Consider the following 20,308-nt stretch of genomic DNA (forward strand, 5'->3'; position numbering starts at 1 on the left):
CAGGCTATTTACTTCTGGATTCCAGAAACGAAATTTCTTGGGTGTCAGGTGCACTGTTTCATTGGACCTGTCATCGTAAAGGCAGAGGGAGCCCTTGTGTAGTCCCCATGCTTATCCCTGCCAATTTAGACTGTGCGTGCACAATTATTTAATACTTTTGTTAGCGAGCACAGACAAAATTGCGGCCTGAAATTCAAAAGTGTGTGGTGTTTTGTTTTTTCTCCCTCCATCCAGGAAAAACCTGGAAGGTTCCAAGGTGCTACAAGGGGGAGGGGGGGATCCCCAACGAAAACAGTAATTTTCCCAACTGCAAAGCAGATGCAGACTTGCAAAGCTAAGCAGAGCCGAGGGTGAGAGTGAGGACAGCAAAGTAGCTTATTTGCTATTTTTTTAATATACACAAATAATTTCCTTTCTACCCGAGACCCCTATTCCCAGGCTCATTAAATCAATTTCAGAAAACATTTTGGCTCTGGAACATGTAAGTAAAATTCCAACCATATGGGCTCTTGAGGATTACCTGTGCAAACGGCAGAAGTCAAGCCAAAACAAGTTTCTGTCAAATGGCCTAACACCTAAGTTTATTATGAAGGTAGAGAGCTCTATAAAGGGTCTGTAAGCAGTGCAGAAAGGACTGGCTGTGGGGCTCCAGAAAGTTATCTGGGGGCTGCTTGTTTTATGTCAGTCACCTTAAGAATCAGCTCTCTTTTACACAAAAATATAGTTTCATTGAGTCACAAATGTTAGATTTGATTTTTTTTAAGGCTCAAGGCGATCTGAAAATGCCTTGTTCAGAGGTAGAGTTTAATGCAGTTTAAAGCCATAGCACCGTAAACCCCTTGATGTGCATGCAAAAAAAGGCCTGGGCATACAAAGCAGAATTTGGTTTTGTGTTTCTTCTTTCAGCCAGCAGCTACTCCGAAGCTCAGCATTTCAAGTTGGCCTTTAAGCCGAGAAATGTTTAAATATCAGCTGGTGGTGCGGCTCAGGGTGTGGAGAACAGTCGAGGGAAACAAACTATTTAATTGTCCATATTTTTCAGTAGAACTCTGGAAAAAGTTCAGGATCAATAAAACCTTCAGCATAGCCTCCAACTGGTCCGAAAATGCTGGGGCCATCACGAAAACCCTGAAGCCATCACGGCTTCTTACTATGTCATGCAGAGTCCCAGATTCTGCAAGTGGGCAAAGGGAAGGGGGGAGGGAGTGGGGCGGGGGGGGGGAGGCCGCCCCGCGCCCCTCACGGTGACACAGCGGGACCCACAAGGAGGAGAGGGGGCAGGGCACCAGCTGCTGCCACTGCACTCCTCAGCTCCCCCAGCCAGTACCACTGAATACACCCAACTATGGTGCTGTCAGAAGCAGTCTAAGGGGGGGCCAGTTCACACAGCTACACAGGGGCCCTCTGGCAGTCATAGCCCTCAATCACAGAGACTACGTTGCTGGCACAGAAGTGCCATTTTGTAAACATCCAGCCTGGGTACCTCCTCTGACACCCAAGGCAGGCTGATGGAAGCATCACAGTTTTGCCGTATACAGTGGTACTTTGGTAATCGAACGGCTTGGCTCCCAAACAAATTGGCTCCCAAATGCCACAAACCCGGAAGTGAGTGTTGCGTTCTGCAGACGTTTTTCGGAAGCTGAACATCCAATATGCATTTTGCAGCTTCCGATTGAGTGCAGAAAGCTCCTGCAGCCAATCGGAAACCGCACCTTGGTTTTCGAACCATTTTGGGAGTCGAACGGACTACCGGAACAGATTAAGTTCAAGAACCAAGGTTCCACTGTATTATCTAAGGCTCCCACATATAACCAAGACATTTGCCAATACAGTATTGTCACATACTCCTCTTGGTGACAGGCATTGGGGCAGCTCAGCCAACCCCGCCCTTTTCCTAAATTCCATCAGCAGTGGGGGGGGGGGGAGAAAACTAATGTAGGTTAGAATTCCCATATTTTCATCCGAGGGATGTTGGAGGATATGCTTAAATAACAGCTGCAAAATACTCAAGTTCAATATCATTGTATTGAAATTGGTGGTGCTGTTGAATCATACATACTCTGAACGACTTGGGTCCTGGATATTTTGTGGAGCACTAACTCTCCATATTGGCCAGTCTGGATCCCAAGTTCAGTTGAGCGGATTTAAGAACTGAAATTTAGATTTAGAAGAGTCATGTTTCTCATGCAAATAAATAAAAAAATATTATTCACTGCTCATATTCAGTCAAAAACAATGCTGAATTCAGAGCACAGTACTGGAGGTTCAAGAAAAATCACCATAAAATAAGGAAATAAGTGCACAATCCTATACATGCCTACTCAGAAGAGTTTGATGGGATTTACACTCAGAAGAGTTTGATGGGATTTGCACCCAGGTAAGTAAATGTAGGATTGCAGCTTCCTTCTCAAAATTATACTTTTGGGAAACATTTTTCAGAGACTTTGATACAATTTAAAAAATCAAACTGATTATGCATTAAGTCTTCCCCCAAAACTTTCTGCCATCCTTTCCAACTCTGAAATGAGAAAATTTCGCTGAACTTAAAGTTCAAATACCAGATGGGTTTTGAGTTTTGACATTCATTTTGAAATTGAGTGTGATCATTTTTTCCTTAATATGTCTCAACTCCTTTTTCTCTCTCCCCTTTTTTTCTAGGCCTGTCCCAGGCTCATTATCGTCATTACTGCAACTACACAACCGGCAACGACAGCCAATGCCTGCCTCTATGCCTGGGACTCTACCAAATCCTACCATGCCTGGTTCCTCTGCCGTTTTGATGCCCGTAAGTATGGCTGCTATATATGTGTGTGTGTGTGTGTGTTATTTGATGGTGTTGGTGATTCAAAGTGCTTTTGCCACCTGTCCCCTAGAAAGGCCAGACTTCTTAGAAACTATATTGTTTTCTAATTTAATGTAAATGCCGATTTAAATCAAGTATGCATTGTTTTCAATTTCATTACTGTATCTCTGCATCCGTTAGAAGAAGAAAAAAATTAAGAGGTCCGCGCATAGAAACCTCTTGGTATTTTTGTTTCCCGATTCTGTTTGGCTGGTTAATGGCTTAGATTCTGTCATGTTCTTTTTCTCTTCTGTTAAATTTTTGATTGGCTATGTTTGTTACGCCACATAAGAAATATAACAAAAAGTAAACGAATAGAAAGAAACAGTATAGTTTCACTGAAAATAACACCACACTTTTTAAAGTAAACAATTCTTGAGCATTTCTCCTGCAATGTGATTTTCAGGAACATCATTTTTGTTTTGCTACATGAACTGAGTATTTAAATAACGTTGTGCCGCAGTAGTCTAAGGCAGGCATGTGAATTCTCCCCCCCCCCCCCCGCTGTCAGATTCAACAGCTCCATTGGGAAAATCCTCCCATTCCCCCCCCCCCCCCTAGATCATACATTTTATACATATATCTTAAACAAGTTAGTTTGGGCTGCCGTGACAGCATCAGCCATAATTTTATACAGTGATGTTTTAAAAGCCACTTAACCCAGTGTGTTGTTTTCTAAAAGCAAGGGAAAATCATTATTGAAAGTCTCAAGCCTAGGTGACTAATTTGTTCTTCTGGTGAAGAGGCAGTTTTCTATTGATTGTTGGACAAAACAAAGTTACTGGCTATATTTTCTGAAAGCAGATAAATACAGCCAGCAAAAAGTGATGGCCATCCTGCATGGACACAATGAGCCTCGCTTTTGCCTGCTTGTAGAAAGCCTTTGGGAAATTGATCTTACCTTTCAAATGCCATCTGATTTATTTTGCTCTTTATCCTTCTCAAGATGGAACGACAGATGTCTATGAACACCAACATAATGGGAATGCAAGGCCCAAACCTCAGCAACCCGTGCGCTTCACCACAAGTCCCTCCAATGCACTCAGAAGCCAAAATGGTAAAATATTGAAAACATATTGTATATGTTGTCTGCTGAAAAGATTGTTATGCTCTTCATCTGTTGGCCTCTGAGGACAATCTGAATAATTCCTTTCTGGTCATGTGATTACGTGTCTGCTGACTCAGTTGATTTTTTGTGTCTCGGTTGGAGAGAGACAGCGATTGCCAAGGGTGCAAGGGACAGGGGAGGTGCCAAGACATCTCCTTGTCAAGGGTGCAAGAAAGCCTAGGTATGCCTCTGGATATTGGGCATAGGATATTGCGAGAGGATACTGAGCTGGAATATTTGAACGTTAGAAGTAGAATTGCGTACATGAAAGGTTGCTTTTAGGTGAAAGTTGTGAGAGAATATTTGGTGGAGTGGAAGGAGGTGCAAAAATGGCCGGTGCCATTGGGTGCTTGTAGAAATGGATGGATATGACACTAGGCTGAAGGAATCCTAGTGAGTTTGCTTCCCAAGTGCCTGAATATTTGATTCTCTTGCCTGAGTGTATTTAATGGTGTGTTTTGTTTAGCTTTGTTCTTCAAAATGAATTCTGAGACCTTAGAATATATATATATATAAAGTAGAGATGGGTGAACTGCCGGCGCACGCAACTTTTCCATAAGCTCACAAAAAGTTCTCTTTGACCCACTTCCTCATTAAACTGTGTTTATATATATATATGCATAATACATATTTAAATATATATTTTAAACAGATTGTTTAAAAATCCAATTTAAATTTTAAAAAAATCTGATTTAAATAAAAAAAATCTGATTTAAATAAAAAAATCTGATTTAAATAAAAAAATCTGATTTAAATAAATAAAAATATCCGTTTTTATTTATTTATAAATCATTGATTTTTATCTACCTTGGTTCAAAGCAGCTGTTCTAGACACCATGGCAAACTGTCTTGCAACATCAAGAGCCACAGTTTAACTGTACAATATTAATGGGGGGGGGGGGCGCTGTGGTAATACAGCCTTCCTTTCTGCAACATGGACAAAGTTACGTACAGGTATTCGGCATTATGAATGTGGCATTAAAAGGAATGGCAAACTGTGGCAGTATTTCTTTCTTGGCTGCCCAACCCAGAAGGCCTCACTTTGAAGTACCCCCTTGTTCCTTCCTCAGAGGAGGGGCACCATCTTGGGGGGGGCGGGCCCCCTCAATATCCCATGACTATGGTGTGCACATGTGCCAGCCATATGGCATTTGTGCAAGATGTCAGCACATCACGTGGCGGGCATGCGCACGCTGCACAACAACAGTCCCCTCAATCATGGGGGCAAGCCAACATGCTTGACTTAAAGTAAGAGGAGTTGGCAGTGAAGAGCTTTGTCTCCACATGAAAATTGTCTCATTCCATCTCAGGGCTTTTCTTCATCTGGAACTCACCGGAGCTCAGTTCCAGAACCTCTCAAATAGGTGCCTTTCCATCATTATAAGAGAACAAGGGAAGCGTTCATGGTGAGTTCCAGTACCTATTTTCTAGAAAAATAGCACTGCTCCTGCCAACCTAGCAGTTCGAAAGCACGAAGTGCAAGTAGATAAATAGGTACTGCTCCAGCAGGAAGGTAAATGGCGTTTCCGTGTGCTGCTCTGGTTCGCCAGAAGCGGCTTAGTCATGCTGGCCACATGATCCAGAAGCTGTATGCCGACTCCCTTGGCCAGTAAAGCGAGATGAGCGCCGCAACTCCAGAGTTGTCTGCAACTGGACCTAATGGTCAGGGGTCCCTTTACCTTTACTATACCTCATTATTGAGCTAACGCTGTGGACTTCCATACCATCTAGGCTTGCTTGTGCTAGTGTCAAGTTCTTCTTTTTATAAGTCTCAAACTACAAGAAGCAGATACAGTGGTACCTGGATGCGAACAGGGTCCTTTCCAGAGCCCTGTTCACATCCTGAAGCGGACGCAACCCGCGTCCGCATGTCTGCGCTGCGCGGGTCACAATTCGCCGCTTCCGCGCATGCGCGTGACGTCATTTTGAGCGTCTGCGCAAGCGGCAAAACTCAGAAGTAACGCGCTCCATTACTTCCGGGTCGCCGCTGAGTACAACCTGAAAATACTCATCCTGAAGCTACTTCAACCCGAGGTATGACTGTACAGTGGTACCTTGGTTTAAGAACAGCTTAGTTTATGAACAACTTGGATTATGAACACTGCAAACCCGGAAGTAGACGTTTTGGTTTGTGAACTTTGCCTTGGAAGCCAAACATGTTGAGTGTGTTCTATTCATAAATTGAGAGCCCTGCTGCTATGGGAAAGCTCGCCTTGGTTTAAGAATGCTTTGGTTTAAGAACGGACTTCCGGAACGGATTAAGTTTGTAAACCAAGGTACCACTGTACATAAAAGTGTTTTCAGGATTCTGATACAGCATTTCTGAGCAGAAAATCGCCTCAGTTGATCAGGGGAGTTGTAGTCTACACCAATACAAAATGGCATTAATAAGTGGGAGACAGGCAGCTGGTGCCTAGCGTTTCATATTGTCACCACATGCTTATAACTGCTTATTGCTGATTTGAAAGAAAGCCGCAATGTGTGCTTTTGAAGTTACTGTTGTTCGCCGCAGGAGGCGGAGGAGGGAGGCCTTTTGCCTGCCAGTAGATACGATGCGCACTTATGGTAGACATGAACGGTCACATCTTTAACTCAATATAAATTTCAGCTAGGCAGCCAACCCAAGTCTTTTTAACACCTCAGCTGAAACCACACTCTGTAAACATGCAGTTGGTTGGCTTAAAGCAGCAGATGTAGCCAAAAGAGTTGGCAACGGCAGCCAAACTAAATCTGTGGTCAAGGTTTTTTCTCTCTGCTGTGTGCCATACCGTAATCGTGATGTGCCAAATAGCAACAGCATCTCCAGCCCAGCTTATTAAATCTTTCTGGATTAGGCTGCCGGCAAGTGTTTCCCCCCCCCCCCTCCCTCTCTAACCCAAGTACTGTTGAGCCAAGCAAAATACTCCTTGGCTGAAGAAGAAAAAACACCACATTGGCATCTCTTTCAGAGGCATACATTTCTACTGTTACTTTGCCTCCCCCCCCCCACTTTTTTTTTTAATGGAACTCTGAGGCTTTAAAACCGAAATTATTGATACATATGGTGAGAATTCTGTTCTTTAATACGCGCAATTAAGTGGATCGCTTTTTAATCTGAGTAAATTTGTTTTGGCTTCAGAGTCAGATTTGCAAAGGTGTTCCTCTGGCAAGCTTTTCCCCCAGCAGATAATTCCAAGAACCGGCATACAACAGGATGCCATTAACCTGCGGACTTAATTACTTTTTGATAGAAGTAGTGTTTAAAAGAATTATAATATGCATTTATGTGCATTAAGCATACATTTGCATCAGTCATTCATACAATTTCCCTAAATAGGCTGTGCATTATAAACTGATTATAAGCTAAGAAATGTGTATGTTGCAAAGTTATAAAAGTCCCAAAGCTGTGGTTATGACAAGTATCAGTGCTGGGAGTCTTCTTTTGTTTTGGATCGTAGAATCTTAGAGTTGGAAGGGACCCAGGGGTCATCTAGTCCAGCCCCCTGCAATGCAGGAATCTCAGCTAAAGCATCCATGACAGATGGCCATCCAACCTCTGCTTAAAAATCTCCGAGGAAGGAGAGTCCACAATCTCTCAAGGGAGACCGTCCCACTGTCAAACAGCTCCTACTGTCAGAAAGCTTTTCTGAATGTTTAGTCAGAATCTCCTTTACTGTAAATTGATGCCATTGCCTTGAGTCCTTCCTTCAAGAGCAGAGGCTATCCTATCTCCTCTCAGTCTCCTCTTTCCCAGGCTAAATGTACCCAGATCCTTCAAGTGTTCCTCGTAAGGTTTATTTTCCAGATCCTTGATCATCTTGCTTGCCCTCCTCTGCATACATTCCTGTTAGTCAACATCGTTCTTAAATTGTGGCGCCCAGAATTAGACACAGTGTCCCAGGTGTATCAAGGCAGAATAGAGTCAAACTATTACAGTAGTACCTCGGGTCACAGAAGCTTCAGGTTACAGACGCTTCAGGTTACAGACTCCGCTAACCCAGAAATAGTACCTCGGGTTAAGAACTTTGCTTCAGGATGAGAACAGAAATTGTGCAGCCGCATTAGCTAAAGTGGTACCTCAGGTTAAGAACAGTCTCAGGTTAAGAACGGACCTCCAGAACGAATTAAGTTCTTAACCCGAGGTACCACTGTACTTTCCTTGCTCTAGACACTATACTTTTGTTGATACAGCCTAGAATAGCGTTAGCTTTTTTTGCTGCTGCATCACACTGTTGGCTCATGTTAAGCTTGTGGTCCAAGACTTACAGTACAAGCCTTCATATGTTTACTCAGAAATGAATTCTAGCAAGTTCAATGGGGTTTGATCTCAGGTCACAGAATCATAGAATTGCAGAGTTGGAAGGGACCCCAAGGAACATCTAGTCCAGTGTTTCCCAAACTTGGGTCTCCAGCTGTTTTGGGACTACAATTCCCATCATCCCTGACCACTGGCCTGCTAGCTTGGGTTGATGGGAGTTGTAGTCCAAAAACAGACTCAAGTTTGGGAAACACTGCTCTAGTCCAACCCCCTGCAATGCAGGAATATTCAGCTGCCCCATATGGGAATCGAACCGGCAACCTTGGTGTTATCTAACCAACTGTGGATATAGGATTGCAGGCGTACAGAGTGATCTGATATTCACATTATGCTGGTGGAACAGCCAAAAGATGCTTAGCCTGAGATGGTAAGAAGAACGCACACAAGTACAGTGGTACCTCGGGTTAAGAACTTAATTCGTTCTGGAGGTCCGTTCTTAACCTGAAACTGTTCTTAATCTGAGGTACCACTTTAGCTAATGGGGCTCTCGCCGCCACCGGACGATTTCTGTTCTCATCCTCAAGCAAAGTACTTAACCCGAGGTACTATTTCTAGGTTAGCGGAGTCTGTAACCCATTTTGTCTACCCATTTTCAGCCATTTTTCGCTGTATTTTCACTGGTGCTATATCCACTATATCCAAAGAATTCCACTGACATATTTTTTCATTGTGTATCTGGTGTTCTGCTGATACAGCAGGACTCCTGCCAAACCCTATTGCCCTTCAGCTGGCAGTTCTTACAGATAGGATTGCACCCACAGAATCATATTTTATTGTGATTGCCAAACATTTTTTGTGTATGCTACACTATATATAACGCAGGAAAATTGTTGGGAGGAAAAATGAAAGAGCAGCTTTGCAGACATGTTGGAGTTGTTGGAACAAACTACATGAACCAATGCTTTCGAAGGAGTATCATTCCTTTAACATATCATGGTTACGTGGAGAGACACATGTTATCTGCTGTGTCAAAGTGGACGAGTTAGTTTTTGATGTAAATGCTCCAGCCTTCATCAATTACCTTTGGCTTATTCATGTAGTTTTTCTCTTTGTTCTATACTGCATTATTTAAAAGGCATGATTATTGTTTTAAAATGACAGAAAGTGGAGAAAACCAAACAGCATGATGGTATCCGGCCCCAGGTTGTATAGGTTCGTAATATTTGGGGGCGGAGGGATAAGGAGCAACCAGTGTTGTGTTGGGGAAAATATTTCTGTTTGGAATTTATAACCAATCACATGGCTCCTGAGGGCCCTTGTGGCATCTTGACATCAGAACATAAAACATCAGGGAAAACCGCAGTAAAACACCCTCTGTTAAAATGGAAGAAGAATCCTAAAGCAGCAGAACAACCTATCAGCAGATAATGGTTATGGGAGCTATGCAGAAGCTGTGAGGTATAGCAGTGTAGCTGCAGTGTGTGTGCACACAAATACATACATAGGTAACATCAGCCTTGTGGATTATTTCCACCTCGCCCACAACTCAGGGTGGGAAGGGTCTCAGTCAGGTTTAAAAGCTTGAAAAATTGTTTCACTTTTGGATGGCTATCAGGGTGCCTCTTGATTAATCAAACAGCTGATTTCTCAAAACACGAATTGCTTTTAATATTACTGTAGGTTCCTTACTAAAACTCTGGAAGTCAAGTGTCCTAGGTTATCAGCGTGGTCCTATGCATATCGATGCTTCTGTGTTGTGGATTGACTGCAGAGGCAGGGGTTTGGATTAGATGACCTTTGACGTGTTGTCCAATTCTATGATTCCCTTATATCTGTTTGGAAGTAAGCCCAGAGAGTTTACGTGGCTTATTCCCAAGTAGGTGTGCAATAGCACTGGAACCTTGGGCGAGATTATGCCGGCCCCCTTCCAGATTGCAGTGCCTTTCTTTGTGAATTCAGCCCGCCATCCATATGATGTTTAACTGATGATAAGTGTCACGCAGTACATAAAAGCAACTCCAGTGTGTGTGAACTAATAAAGATTGCTCGTTATTTTCCAGGGGGAGGGAGGGAAGGGAAGGAGGAAGTGGAAAAAGTAGCCAGTGCCATCCTCATGTATATAGTAGTGTTCTGTCAGAAGCCAGACATACTAAAAATATTTATGCAATTTAAAATAATTTGTACAGGTCTAGCAAAGACTATTTTAGGCATTCGAACATTTGCAAGATCCCATTAGAATTCGTGCATAGCCTTGGCACCTGAGAATATGGCATTACCAAACCTTTCATGTGAGAATGAATGCGAACTGAACTACTATAATAAAAACATTATTTCTTGACAGCATCCTAAGCCGCAACTGGACGACACATGTCTTTTCAAAACAATATTTTTTAAGTCTTACTTGTATTCGCATGTGTGCTCAGAGGTGGGTTTCGTGCTAATTTAAACACTTCACAATTAACATTTAAAAGCTTGTGGTTGCTACTTATGAAAAAGGGGGAAAGAAACCGAATTGCACTATGCGCATCTGACTCCCAAATATATTGACATGCTTATTTTAAATACCTTTTGGAAGCCATCCATCGTATCCTCAAAATCAGACATTACAACTTTTCCAACTTCGAAGGTGAAACTGTGTAATTTTAACTAATTATAAAACTGATCTTGCAAATCACCCACTGAACAGCTGGTAACAAAAATAAAATTACAAGAATAATGACTGGTTCTCTCTATTTGCATTAACATGACCTTAGCAAGCTCTAACATATATTAATGCATACCAGGAATTCCTTTGTCCATACCTTCCATTTACTGCGCAGTTTCCTTGAACTTGGCTAGGTCAGTTCATCTCATAGTTCAGTTTCCTTTAAACAAATTTGGGGTTTAATTACTCAGGCCAGAATCCAAATAATCCCTTGGGCTTGTGCAGGCAAGTTATGTGTACATGTTGGGGCTTTTCCCTCCCCCCCCCCCAGCTTCAAATAGTTGTGCCCTTGTGGCCCCTTTCACTCACTGCCGCAACACATGGGCAAAATATTGTTAGCAGGGTCACACGCACAGGCCCTGACATCTCCTGCCCCACTGGCCTTACTCCCCCAACATCTGCATTTTGAATAGGGTGCCTCTGTGTGTACTCAGAATGAAGGAGGAAACTGGTTCACTGTGCATTTAAAGGCAAACTTACTTCATGTGCAGCTCCTGGAACACTATACAAACTAGCACACAGTTGTCCTTGAAAATTCACGCTTCTGCGAATTTTGCAATACAGCTTTCTAGTAATATGTAAAAAAACCAAAACCCACATGTGCTAGGCTAAAATGTGCAGAATAATGCATATAATACTGGTAAAATAATGTATGCATCGCATTAGGAAAAATTCTTGTAAAAAAGTATATATTAGGAGCATATTATAGCATAAAAATGTGCAATTTAGGAGAGACTCATCCTAAAATACTGATTAATTTTAATATGGACAATAACACTGTATACCAGCAGCAGCAGCTGGATCTCTAACAGGTACACAGCAAAAACTTTTAATGGAAGTCCATTAGATCATAAAAATGTGGGTTGAAATTTACATATTGGAATGTAACTGTCCATTGGGTCTCACGCCTTCTATTATTGCATCTTAATTTCAGTTCAATAAATGTATCAGCAAGAATTTTAGAACACATATTTTCAGGTAAAATAGGCACCTGTCTCCATTATGTGAAAGTAAGGGAACTATATGTGGACGAACCACTCATTCAATTACTTGTATTAATATTTAACAGAATGATGCAAAACAAATGCCTACTGATTAATCAGAGGCAGCTTTTGAATTGATCAAAAATTATTTAACTTATTAATGGATTGCATTTTAGAGCCTGAATTAATTTCAGAACTTTCAAAACAAACGTTTATTATTATATTATATATGAATGTATTGTGGGAGAGGACTGGGGAAAAAGAAAGAAAAAATATATTTCAAGAAGAATAAACGGGAAAGTGTTTCATAGCTCTTCCTTTTAACTGTAAGAGGTTTCATGAATAGTTGGCACTCGAACGCTCACTTTCCTGAGCAGATAAAACTAGATCTTTAGATGTGTGTGTGTGTGTGTGTGAGTGTGTGTGTGTGTGTGTGTGTGTGTAAAAATAATATCTCCCCTCTGCCTTTGAGGCCATTTGTGATGTGATGAGACATGCAACTCAAGTGCATGCCAGATGAAGGAAGAAAAGCTTGCAATGTAAAACAACGTTGTTGTTAATGGTGCATGAAAATAATCCTGGAAAGTGAGACTGCACAAATTCCAAGCAAAAGACTTTAAAATATATCCATGCACCAGAAATTCCCATCTCTGTAAAACGGGGGTGGGGGGTTGTTTGTTTTTTAAGACTATAATTTCCTTTCTCCAACTGGCTTTTCTGCTAAAAGGAGTTGCTTTCATGTACACCAGGTTCAGGGAGAACAACACAGCATACACAAGTTACGCCAGGAGTAGCCGACTTGACGCCCTCTAGATGTCATAGAATTGTAGAGTTGGAAGGGACCCCAAGGGTCATCTAGTCCAACCCATCTAGTCCAATGCAGGAATCTCATCTAAAGCATCCAGGACAGATGGCCACCCAACCTCAACTTAAAAACCTCCAAGGAAGGAGAGTCCACACCTCTTGTGGGAGTCTGCTCCACTGTGGAACCCCTCTTACTGTCAGAAAGTTCTTCCTGATGTCTAATAATAATAATAATAATAATAAATTTTATTTATACCCCACCCTCCCCAGCCAAGACCAGGCAGCTAACAACCGCTATAAAAACAAATTGATTGAAATACAACTTAAAAAAACAAGATTAAAATACAGCATTAAAACATTAAAATGCAGCCTCATTTCAATGGAAACTCAAATCAAAAACGTTTTCTGGGGGATGAAAACATCAAGTCTTCAGCAAGGCTAACTATCCAGACTGGTCTTACATGGGCCTGAAAAAAAGCCAGGGAAGTCCCCAAATAGGAGTTCCGTCACAGGAGGGGAAAGGAAAAAAGAAAGAGGGGATGGGAATCAAATTGATTCCAAGCCAAAGGCCAGGCAGGACAAATTTCCTTTCTTGTAACATGAATCCATTGATTCTAGTCCTACTCTCCTGAGCAGGAGGAAACGAGTTTGTTCCCTCTTCCATGTGATATCCCTTGAGATAGTTGAAGATGACTATCATATCTCCTCTCAGTCTCCTCTTATCCAGCCTAAACATACCCAACTTCCTCAATTGTTCCTCATAAGTCTTGGTTTCCAGACCCTTGATCATCTTGGTCACCATCCTCTGCACATATTCTAGCTTGTCAACATCCTTCTTAAATTGTGGTGCCCAAAACTGGACACAGTACTCCAGGTGTGGTCTGACCAAGGCAGAATAGAGTGGCGCCATCACTTCCCTTGATCGGGACACTATACTTCTGTTGAAGCAGCCTAGGTTTTTTTGCTGCTGCATCACACTCTCCACTGCCATTGGACTACTATTCCCATCAGCCTCAGCCAGCACAGCCAGTAGTCAGTGATGATGGGAGTTGTAGTCCAACAACATCTGGAGGGTTCCACTTTGGCTAATCCCGAGTTAAATGTTTTGTGCCCAGCAATTTTCATCCAGGGTGAATTAAAATAAAATAAAAAAACACCACCATTCAAATGACTCATGAGACAGAGACAGAAGCATGAAGTTGTTGTATGAAGTAAATGGTTATTTTAATGCCCAGCAGACTTGAAATTTTAAAAATGCAGGAAATATTCAGGCTTGTTTCCATAAAACATTAACTGCATGATAGAATAGTATGAAAAAGGATAAGAATCACCACAGATTAAATCAGCAATGTTCTAGTATTTAACATACCCACCCAACAATGTGACTCAGGAACATATTCTGTCTCCCTTCTTGAGTCATGGAAGGCCTGAGAAAATCTCGTTTCTGATTACTTCATTGTCAGGATCTCTCTCTCTCTATATATATAGGTATATATATATGTTGGTTGCTGAGTTGTTACTGGGGTCCATGTGCTTTTCAATGGCTAGGGCATATGTTGCAGGGAAATTGCCTTACCCTAGCAATCAAACCACTATTTTTTACTTTTTAAATGTGCTTGATGAATATGTCATCGCTAGTTTAACTGGGAGGAAATAGCAGTAAGCTCATCCTCTCCTTCTGCCACACAGATCTAGCATTTTAGAGATGTGGTAATACTGACTGCGAGAGGATTTATGGGGGAGACCTTTAGAACCATCTCATTTGTTTGAGTTGTGTCATGAAAGGTAGTGAGAAATTGTGGCACACCTGATTCTTGCCTCTACATTTCATCTTTCTAGGTGACGTGAGAAGGGGAGGTTTGCTTTTCTCTTCTATTATGGTATACATTGTTTGCATATGGATTTGTGCTCACACATTTCACCATGAGTGAAGCACGGAAGCACAGAAAGTGGGAGCTTGGGCCACTTTCATTGTGTCCTTCGCAAGATTGTCGGGGGAGGGAGGGTATGAGGTTTTGTGGGAGCCTGAAAAGGCAGCTTGAAGGAGGACTATCTTTTGATACAGCAGCAGCACCCCCACCCATTCGCTACATGGAGACAAGATATGGCACTTTGCGCACCATCTGTGGCTTGTGTTTGTGTGTGCATGCGCACGCATGCGCCTGTGCATTTGCATTTGCTATATACTGAATTTAGCAATTCTGAAAATGATAAGAATGTAATCAACAGATCTATGACATTTAAATGTGAAAATGTGATTTCTAATTGTGATTTAACATTTTGCAGTTGATTTAAATATTCTTTGGCCACTCGCAGTAGAAGATCATGTTGTAGTTGAAGCACCTATGCATCTATGCACATGGTGCTTTACAGATAAGATGTCTGACCAAAGGACTTCCAGTCTAAGAATGGAAGCCCTCTTGATCTGACTTGTCTTTGCCACTTCTTATTAAAATAGCATCAATAGGGATGCAAGAAGGCAGCCATTCCCCTTCCAACCTTTTCTCATTCTTTTGTTTTTGTTTTTTATGCCACTTTTCCACACACACAAAAACAATCATGCTCAAAGCGGCTTTCAACAAAGAAACAGGGATGCATTTTTTAAAAAACCACTGCAAAACAATTTCATAATAGCATAGCGAAAGAATTGCAAATGTAATAACATATTAAAAAAATGTATACCAGTACTAGAAATATAACAACAAGCAGCATCCAATTGCAAAATTACAAGGGAGCTTCACAGTTTCAGGTTGCTCAAAGTCACTTTCCTGAAGCAGTTTCTTATAAGGCATCTGAGGGCAAAGGAGGGTAGCTGGAAACACACTCATCCCCTGCATGCATCACAACCAGAGCTGTTTCCATTCTGCTGCAGTTTGGTTTCTGCCAAATACTACATTATCCATCCTGCTTTCTGCTATGTAACATAGGTTACATACGTTACATAACTATTCACATAACCTACATGGCGTACATTCATCTCAATGTAAAGAAAACGTCAAAACAATGTAAAAAAACACACCACCCATGTCATTAATTATATATTGTTTTTGCAGTCTTAAAACAAAACAGCAATGATGTGAATGAATCCCAGTTGTATTCACTTCCATTCCTAACCACATGTGAACTACAGCAATTTCTGCCCCCTTTTCCATTTCTGCCAGGATTCTTCAATATCCCTAAACATCAACCAAGTTTAGTTCTGTGCTAGTTTGGGAGAATCCTTCCCTTGAATGCTGCTGGCTTAAATGGCTTTCTGGTGGTGTTAAGCCTGGACTTCTACACTTTTGTGATTCCAATATTCACCTTGCATGAATAGCAGGCACTGAGATTTTAAATTCCACGAAACATCTAAAACTTTCTTAGTTCATTTTTTCCCCCTCATGAAACTCTTCAGGGTTTGTTTTTGCTCTTAAAAAAAAACAACCTTACGTTTTAATCATGAACCTTTGTTTTTCAAGGGAAGTTTAATTTCGAAGGAGCTTGCCGCTAAATGGAGGATTGTGTTATTAAGCAATAAGGAGACTTTTTGAAAGCCTTTTCCCTTAGTCTCACTTTTCAGCAGCCCAGAAGATTTTGCCCAGGCAATTTTGGATGTGAACTAAACTGGCCAAAACATTAACCAGGCCTCTTACATCCCATAAATGTCAGCGGAGTTAGATAAATACAAATAAATGAAAATTGTGACTTCAGTTCCTTATGTAGCCATGCAGTCTCTTTATGCGAGTTGTAGGGAGAAACTGCAAATGTCTGCGCCTGCCTTCATACGACTGCACTTGCCACCATGTAGCTCTCATGAAGGAGCCTAGAGGACTGTTTTCCTGGTGTCCACACCAGTGGGAGAGTTCATTGGCAAGACATCGCCTATTGGCAAGCCCTTCTATCTTTTCTTTGAGGGGGGCTGTTCTTTTTGGCGATCGTTTGTTTCGTGGAAGCACTTTTTGCAGCTATTCTCAATACAGTACTTTTCACAACTGCCATTGGGGCTATCTTGTTTCCAATTAGCCTATTTAGCATGCAGTTCATTGTAGGTAATTATGGCCACCATTTTACAGGCAGTACACCACAGCCATCTGCATACCCAGTCAGGCACACCAGAGGAAAGGGTGCTGCATTTTCCAGAGGTTTGCAAAAAGGCACACTTGCCTACCGTGGGCGGCTTGCTTTGATGTCAGGCAGTAGACCAGTGTTGACTAAATTTTGAGTATTGGTGTAATGTTGTTGTTGTTTAGTCGTTTAGTCGTGTCCGACTCTTTGTGACCCCATGGACCAGAGCACGCCAGGCACTCCTGTCTTCCACTGCCTCCCGCAGTTTGGTCAGACTCATGTTAGTAGCTTTGAGAACACTGTCCAACCATCTCCTCCTCTGTCGTCCCCTTCTCCTTGTGCCCTCAATCTTTCCCAACATCAGGGTCTTTTCCAGGGAATTGGTGTATTACAACATCATATATAATACATGGGGCCTGCAACAAAATTGCAAAGTGCTTCTGTTCAATATTTATTCACCATAATATTTCCTTCCATTCCCCCTCTTACTCAGTTTTACACAGACCCCAACAATCAAAATTCCATGGCCACTAAGCACACTCAGTCCTCACTGAACTATTGTTTGTGCCCTCCCGCTGAATTTTTCTAAAGATATCTGTGATTCCTTCCTCCAAGCCTGCTAACATCTTGCACAGAGGTGGTGCCATGTTGGCCAGATAAACACTAACACTCACAGCTTGGAAATTATACAGGTGGATATACAGTTCCCAGAGTTGGCCAATGGTAACTATATCACACAAAGCAGTGCCTAGAAATCAATGGGCCAAACCATTTGTTGAGATGAGATTCCACTCACATCTCCAAGATGCTGAGCATTCTGGAATAAATATTCAACCATACATGGAATAATGTTGCAGTCACCATCACGTCCCACTCCTATTTTTAAGATTTCATTTTGAACATGTGCACACCAGTGTTTGGAAGACTTAAAGGAACAGTCACGCAGCTCCTGTCCCCCTGCCGCACATTACATTCTCTGGTACCCTGGCCATCTAGTCTTCCTCCCCTCTTCCACCTTTTAGCAGTCCATTCTATAGTCATCCATCTCTCTCTCTCTCTCTCTCTCTCTCTCTCTCTCTCTCTCTCTCTCTCCCCCCCCCCCAAAAAAAAACTACTCTGGTTGAAGATGGGAGATCAGAAGGAGTCCAACGTATGACAGGCTTCATCCTTATCACAATTTGGCAGGTAGCAAGAATTCAATGAGAAGGCATAGTCGCTCGGAATCCATCACATACCAGACACAAACATTCAGTGGCAGTGAGCGTAGCCACACATTCGATTGCTTCAGAAACGCCGTCATGAGCAAAGCAGGAGGGAGCAGGAAGGGAGGAATGATCTCTTGCCGTGTATATGGAGTGTATGGACAGCTCAAATGTCCCTGTTGCATCAGCTCTGCTGCACAATCCTTGTAAAAGGCCACCCTTACCCTTTCCCCTATCGTCTTTCTTACAGCTCCACAATTGTCATAGCAGCAGAAGCAGTAGCACAGATGGAAGATATTTTCCCCACCTGAAACCCCAGAGAGCCAGTTATTGTAGTCAGCGCTGAGGCAGATGGACCAGTGATATAACTTGGTATAAAACTGGACAGCTCAGTCGGTAGAGCATGAGACACTTGATCTCAGGGTCGTGGGTTTGAGCTTCACATTGGGCAAAAAAATCCTGCATTGCACGGGGTTGGACTAAATGACCCGTGTGGTCCCTTTCAACTCTGTGATTCTATGAAAGCCATTTCCCGTGTTTCCCAAGCATTACAATGGATGTGCAAAGAAAAGTTCTTGCATCCCTTTCTTTTGAGATGGCTTATTTTGGGATCTAGGTTACTTTGCAAAACATCAACAGTTATCAACCTATTCCACTTTAATCTCTGAACGCCATTCATAGGGTTGGTTGTGATAAATTATGTACCTAAGAAGCAACGGTGTTTGCTGAGATTCTTCAAGCCGACAGAGTCACATTACCCACAGTATCGAAAATGCTGATTAAAATTAAATCGTGGCAGATAAAAGCAGTGTTGCAAAGGAAGGCTCTGTTACAGCCAAGTCACTTTCCAAGCTAACCTCTGACTTATTTATTTCTGCTACATGCTGCAGTCTGCATACTCTTTCTAGTTGTAATGAGCATTAATTGATTAGCTGGATCTATGCAGAGCTTGGGCACTAGTAAGTACTCTCCCAGTGGGTACACAACTAAATAGTTTATGAGGTAATTAGTATTTTAATGCCTTTTCTAATGAGCCTTTTCAGTAATGAAATCTCATGAGACTGTTATGGGCTCATATATTTCTTCAGACACAATAGAAGCTAAAGCTGCTGAGAGATTTTTAAGGCGACTTTATAAGTCGGTTTTAGTAACTTATTTCTGAATGCTTGCCTTATTCACATTTGTTTTCTAAATTAAGAAGAAAGGTCTAATCTTTAATTTTCTCTCGTCACCGGCTACTTTCATACAATATGCAGCCAGTTCAAAGGCTCCAGGAGTATTTTGGAAGGTGCTACCTGATCTTTGCGATTCTGCAATGAATAAATAATACCATGGTGTGTCAGGGAGTTGTTTCAGATGAAAAAGAGAATCAACAACAACAGCAACCGCCACTCTGAGCCTGGCTGTATATTCTTGGGATTTATAACCCGTGTCAGGTTCAAAAGAACACACGCAAAAATTGCAGACTTGCGGTGTCAAGCCCCAATCTATACCCCAGATGCTTAGGAGGAAAAAAAAACCATAAGGGCTGTGACTGTGAAGCTGCTTTCATGTTTTGTGTGTGTGTGTGTGTGTGTGTGTGTGTGTGTGAACTGATTTTCTTACATTCTGTGACCACAATCCATCACAGGCTTAAGTGTGCTTAAGCCCATTGAAAACAATGAGCTTGAGCACTTAGCTTTGCATTGCATTATTGCGCCTGGCTCCAGAACTCTTATAAAGAACCTAATTGAAATTCCAGCAGGAGGTGGCAGACCCTCTACAGGTTAGAATAAATCAGGTCACAAACCTACTCTCCCACACTTTGATGTTGAGGCTTGGTGTTTTATTTTAGTCATTGTTCTTCCTGAAATGCATGTGTGTGTGTGTGTGTGTGTGTGTGTGTGTATACACACACACAGTGGTACCTCAGGTTACATGCGCTTCAGGTTACATACGCTTCAGGTTACAGACTCCGCTAACCCAGAAATAGTGCTTCAGGTTAAGAACTTTGCTTCAGAATGAGAACAGAAATTGTGCAGCGGCGGCAGTGGGAGGCCCCATTAGCTAAAGTGGTGCTTCAGGTTAAGAACAGTTTCAGGTTAAGAACAGACCTCCAGAACAAATTAAGTACTTAACCCGAGGTACCACTGTGTATATATATTTTGTATCTTTGTAGAGTTTTAAAACATGCACCAAATATAAAACAAATTCGGGCTGCAATCCTAAGTGTGGAGAGAGAAAACCAAAGGCCTATCCAAACAACCTGACAGGCTCGAACTGGCAGGGCGGAAGTGAGAGTGGAAAGACTCCCCCTGTGTTGCTCCCTCTATTTCCGGGCTGTATTGTGTTTTCCCTCCAGATTGGAAGCCGTGGGAGGGAAAGGGGACAAAGAGATTAAGTCA

The 20,308-nt window shown here is 42.1% G+C and overlaps 1 protein-coding gene across 4 annotated transcripts in view; it reads left to right on the forward strand.

Annotated features, from left to right (window-relative positions):
• The window catches only part of CREB5 (cAMP responsive element binding protein 5), a 254,283-nt gene that overhangs the window by 186,708 nt on the left and 47,267 nt on the right, over positions 1–20,308 (forward strand). For all 4 annotated transcript variants that reach the window (XM_028750740.2, XM_028750743.2, XM_028750746.2 and 1 more), the window contains 2 exons: positions 2,659–2,785; positions 3,789–3,899. In XM_028750740.2, the coding sequence (XP_028606573.2) occupies positions 2,659–2,785; positions 3,789–3,899 (238 nt within the window). The remainder of the gene's footprint in view (positions 1–2,658; positions 2,786–3,788; positions 3,900–20,308) is intronic.

This window comes from Podarcis muralis, chromosome 12 (genome assembly GCF_964188315.1).
Source record: "Podarcis muralis chromosome 12, rPodMur119.hap1.1, whole genome shotgun sequence".
Classification (NCBI taxonomy): Eukaryota; Metazoa; Chordata; class Lepidosauria; order Squamata; family Lacertidae; genus Podarcis; species Podarcis muralis.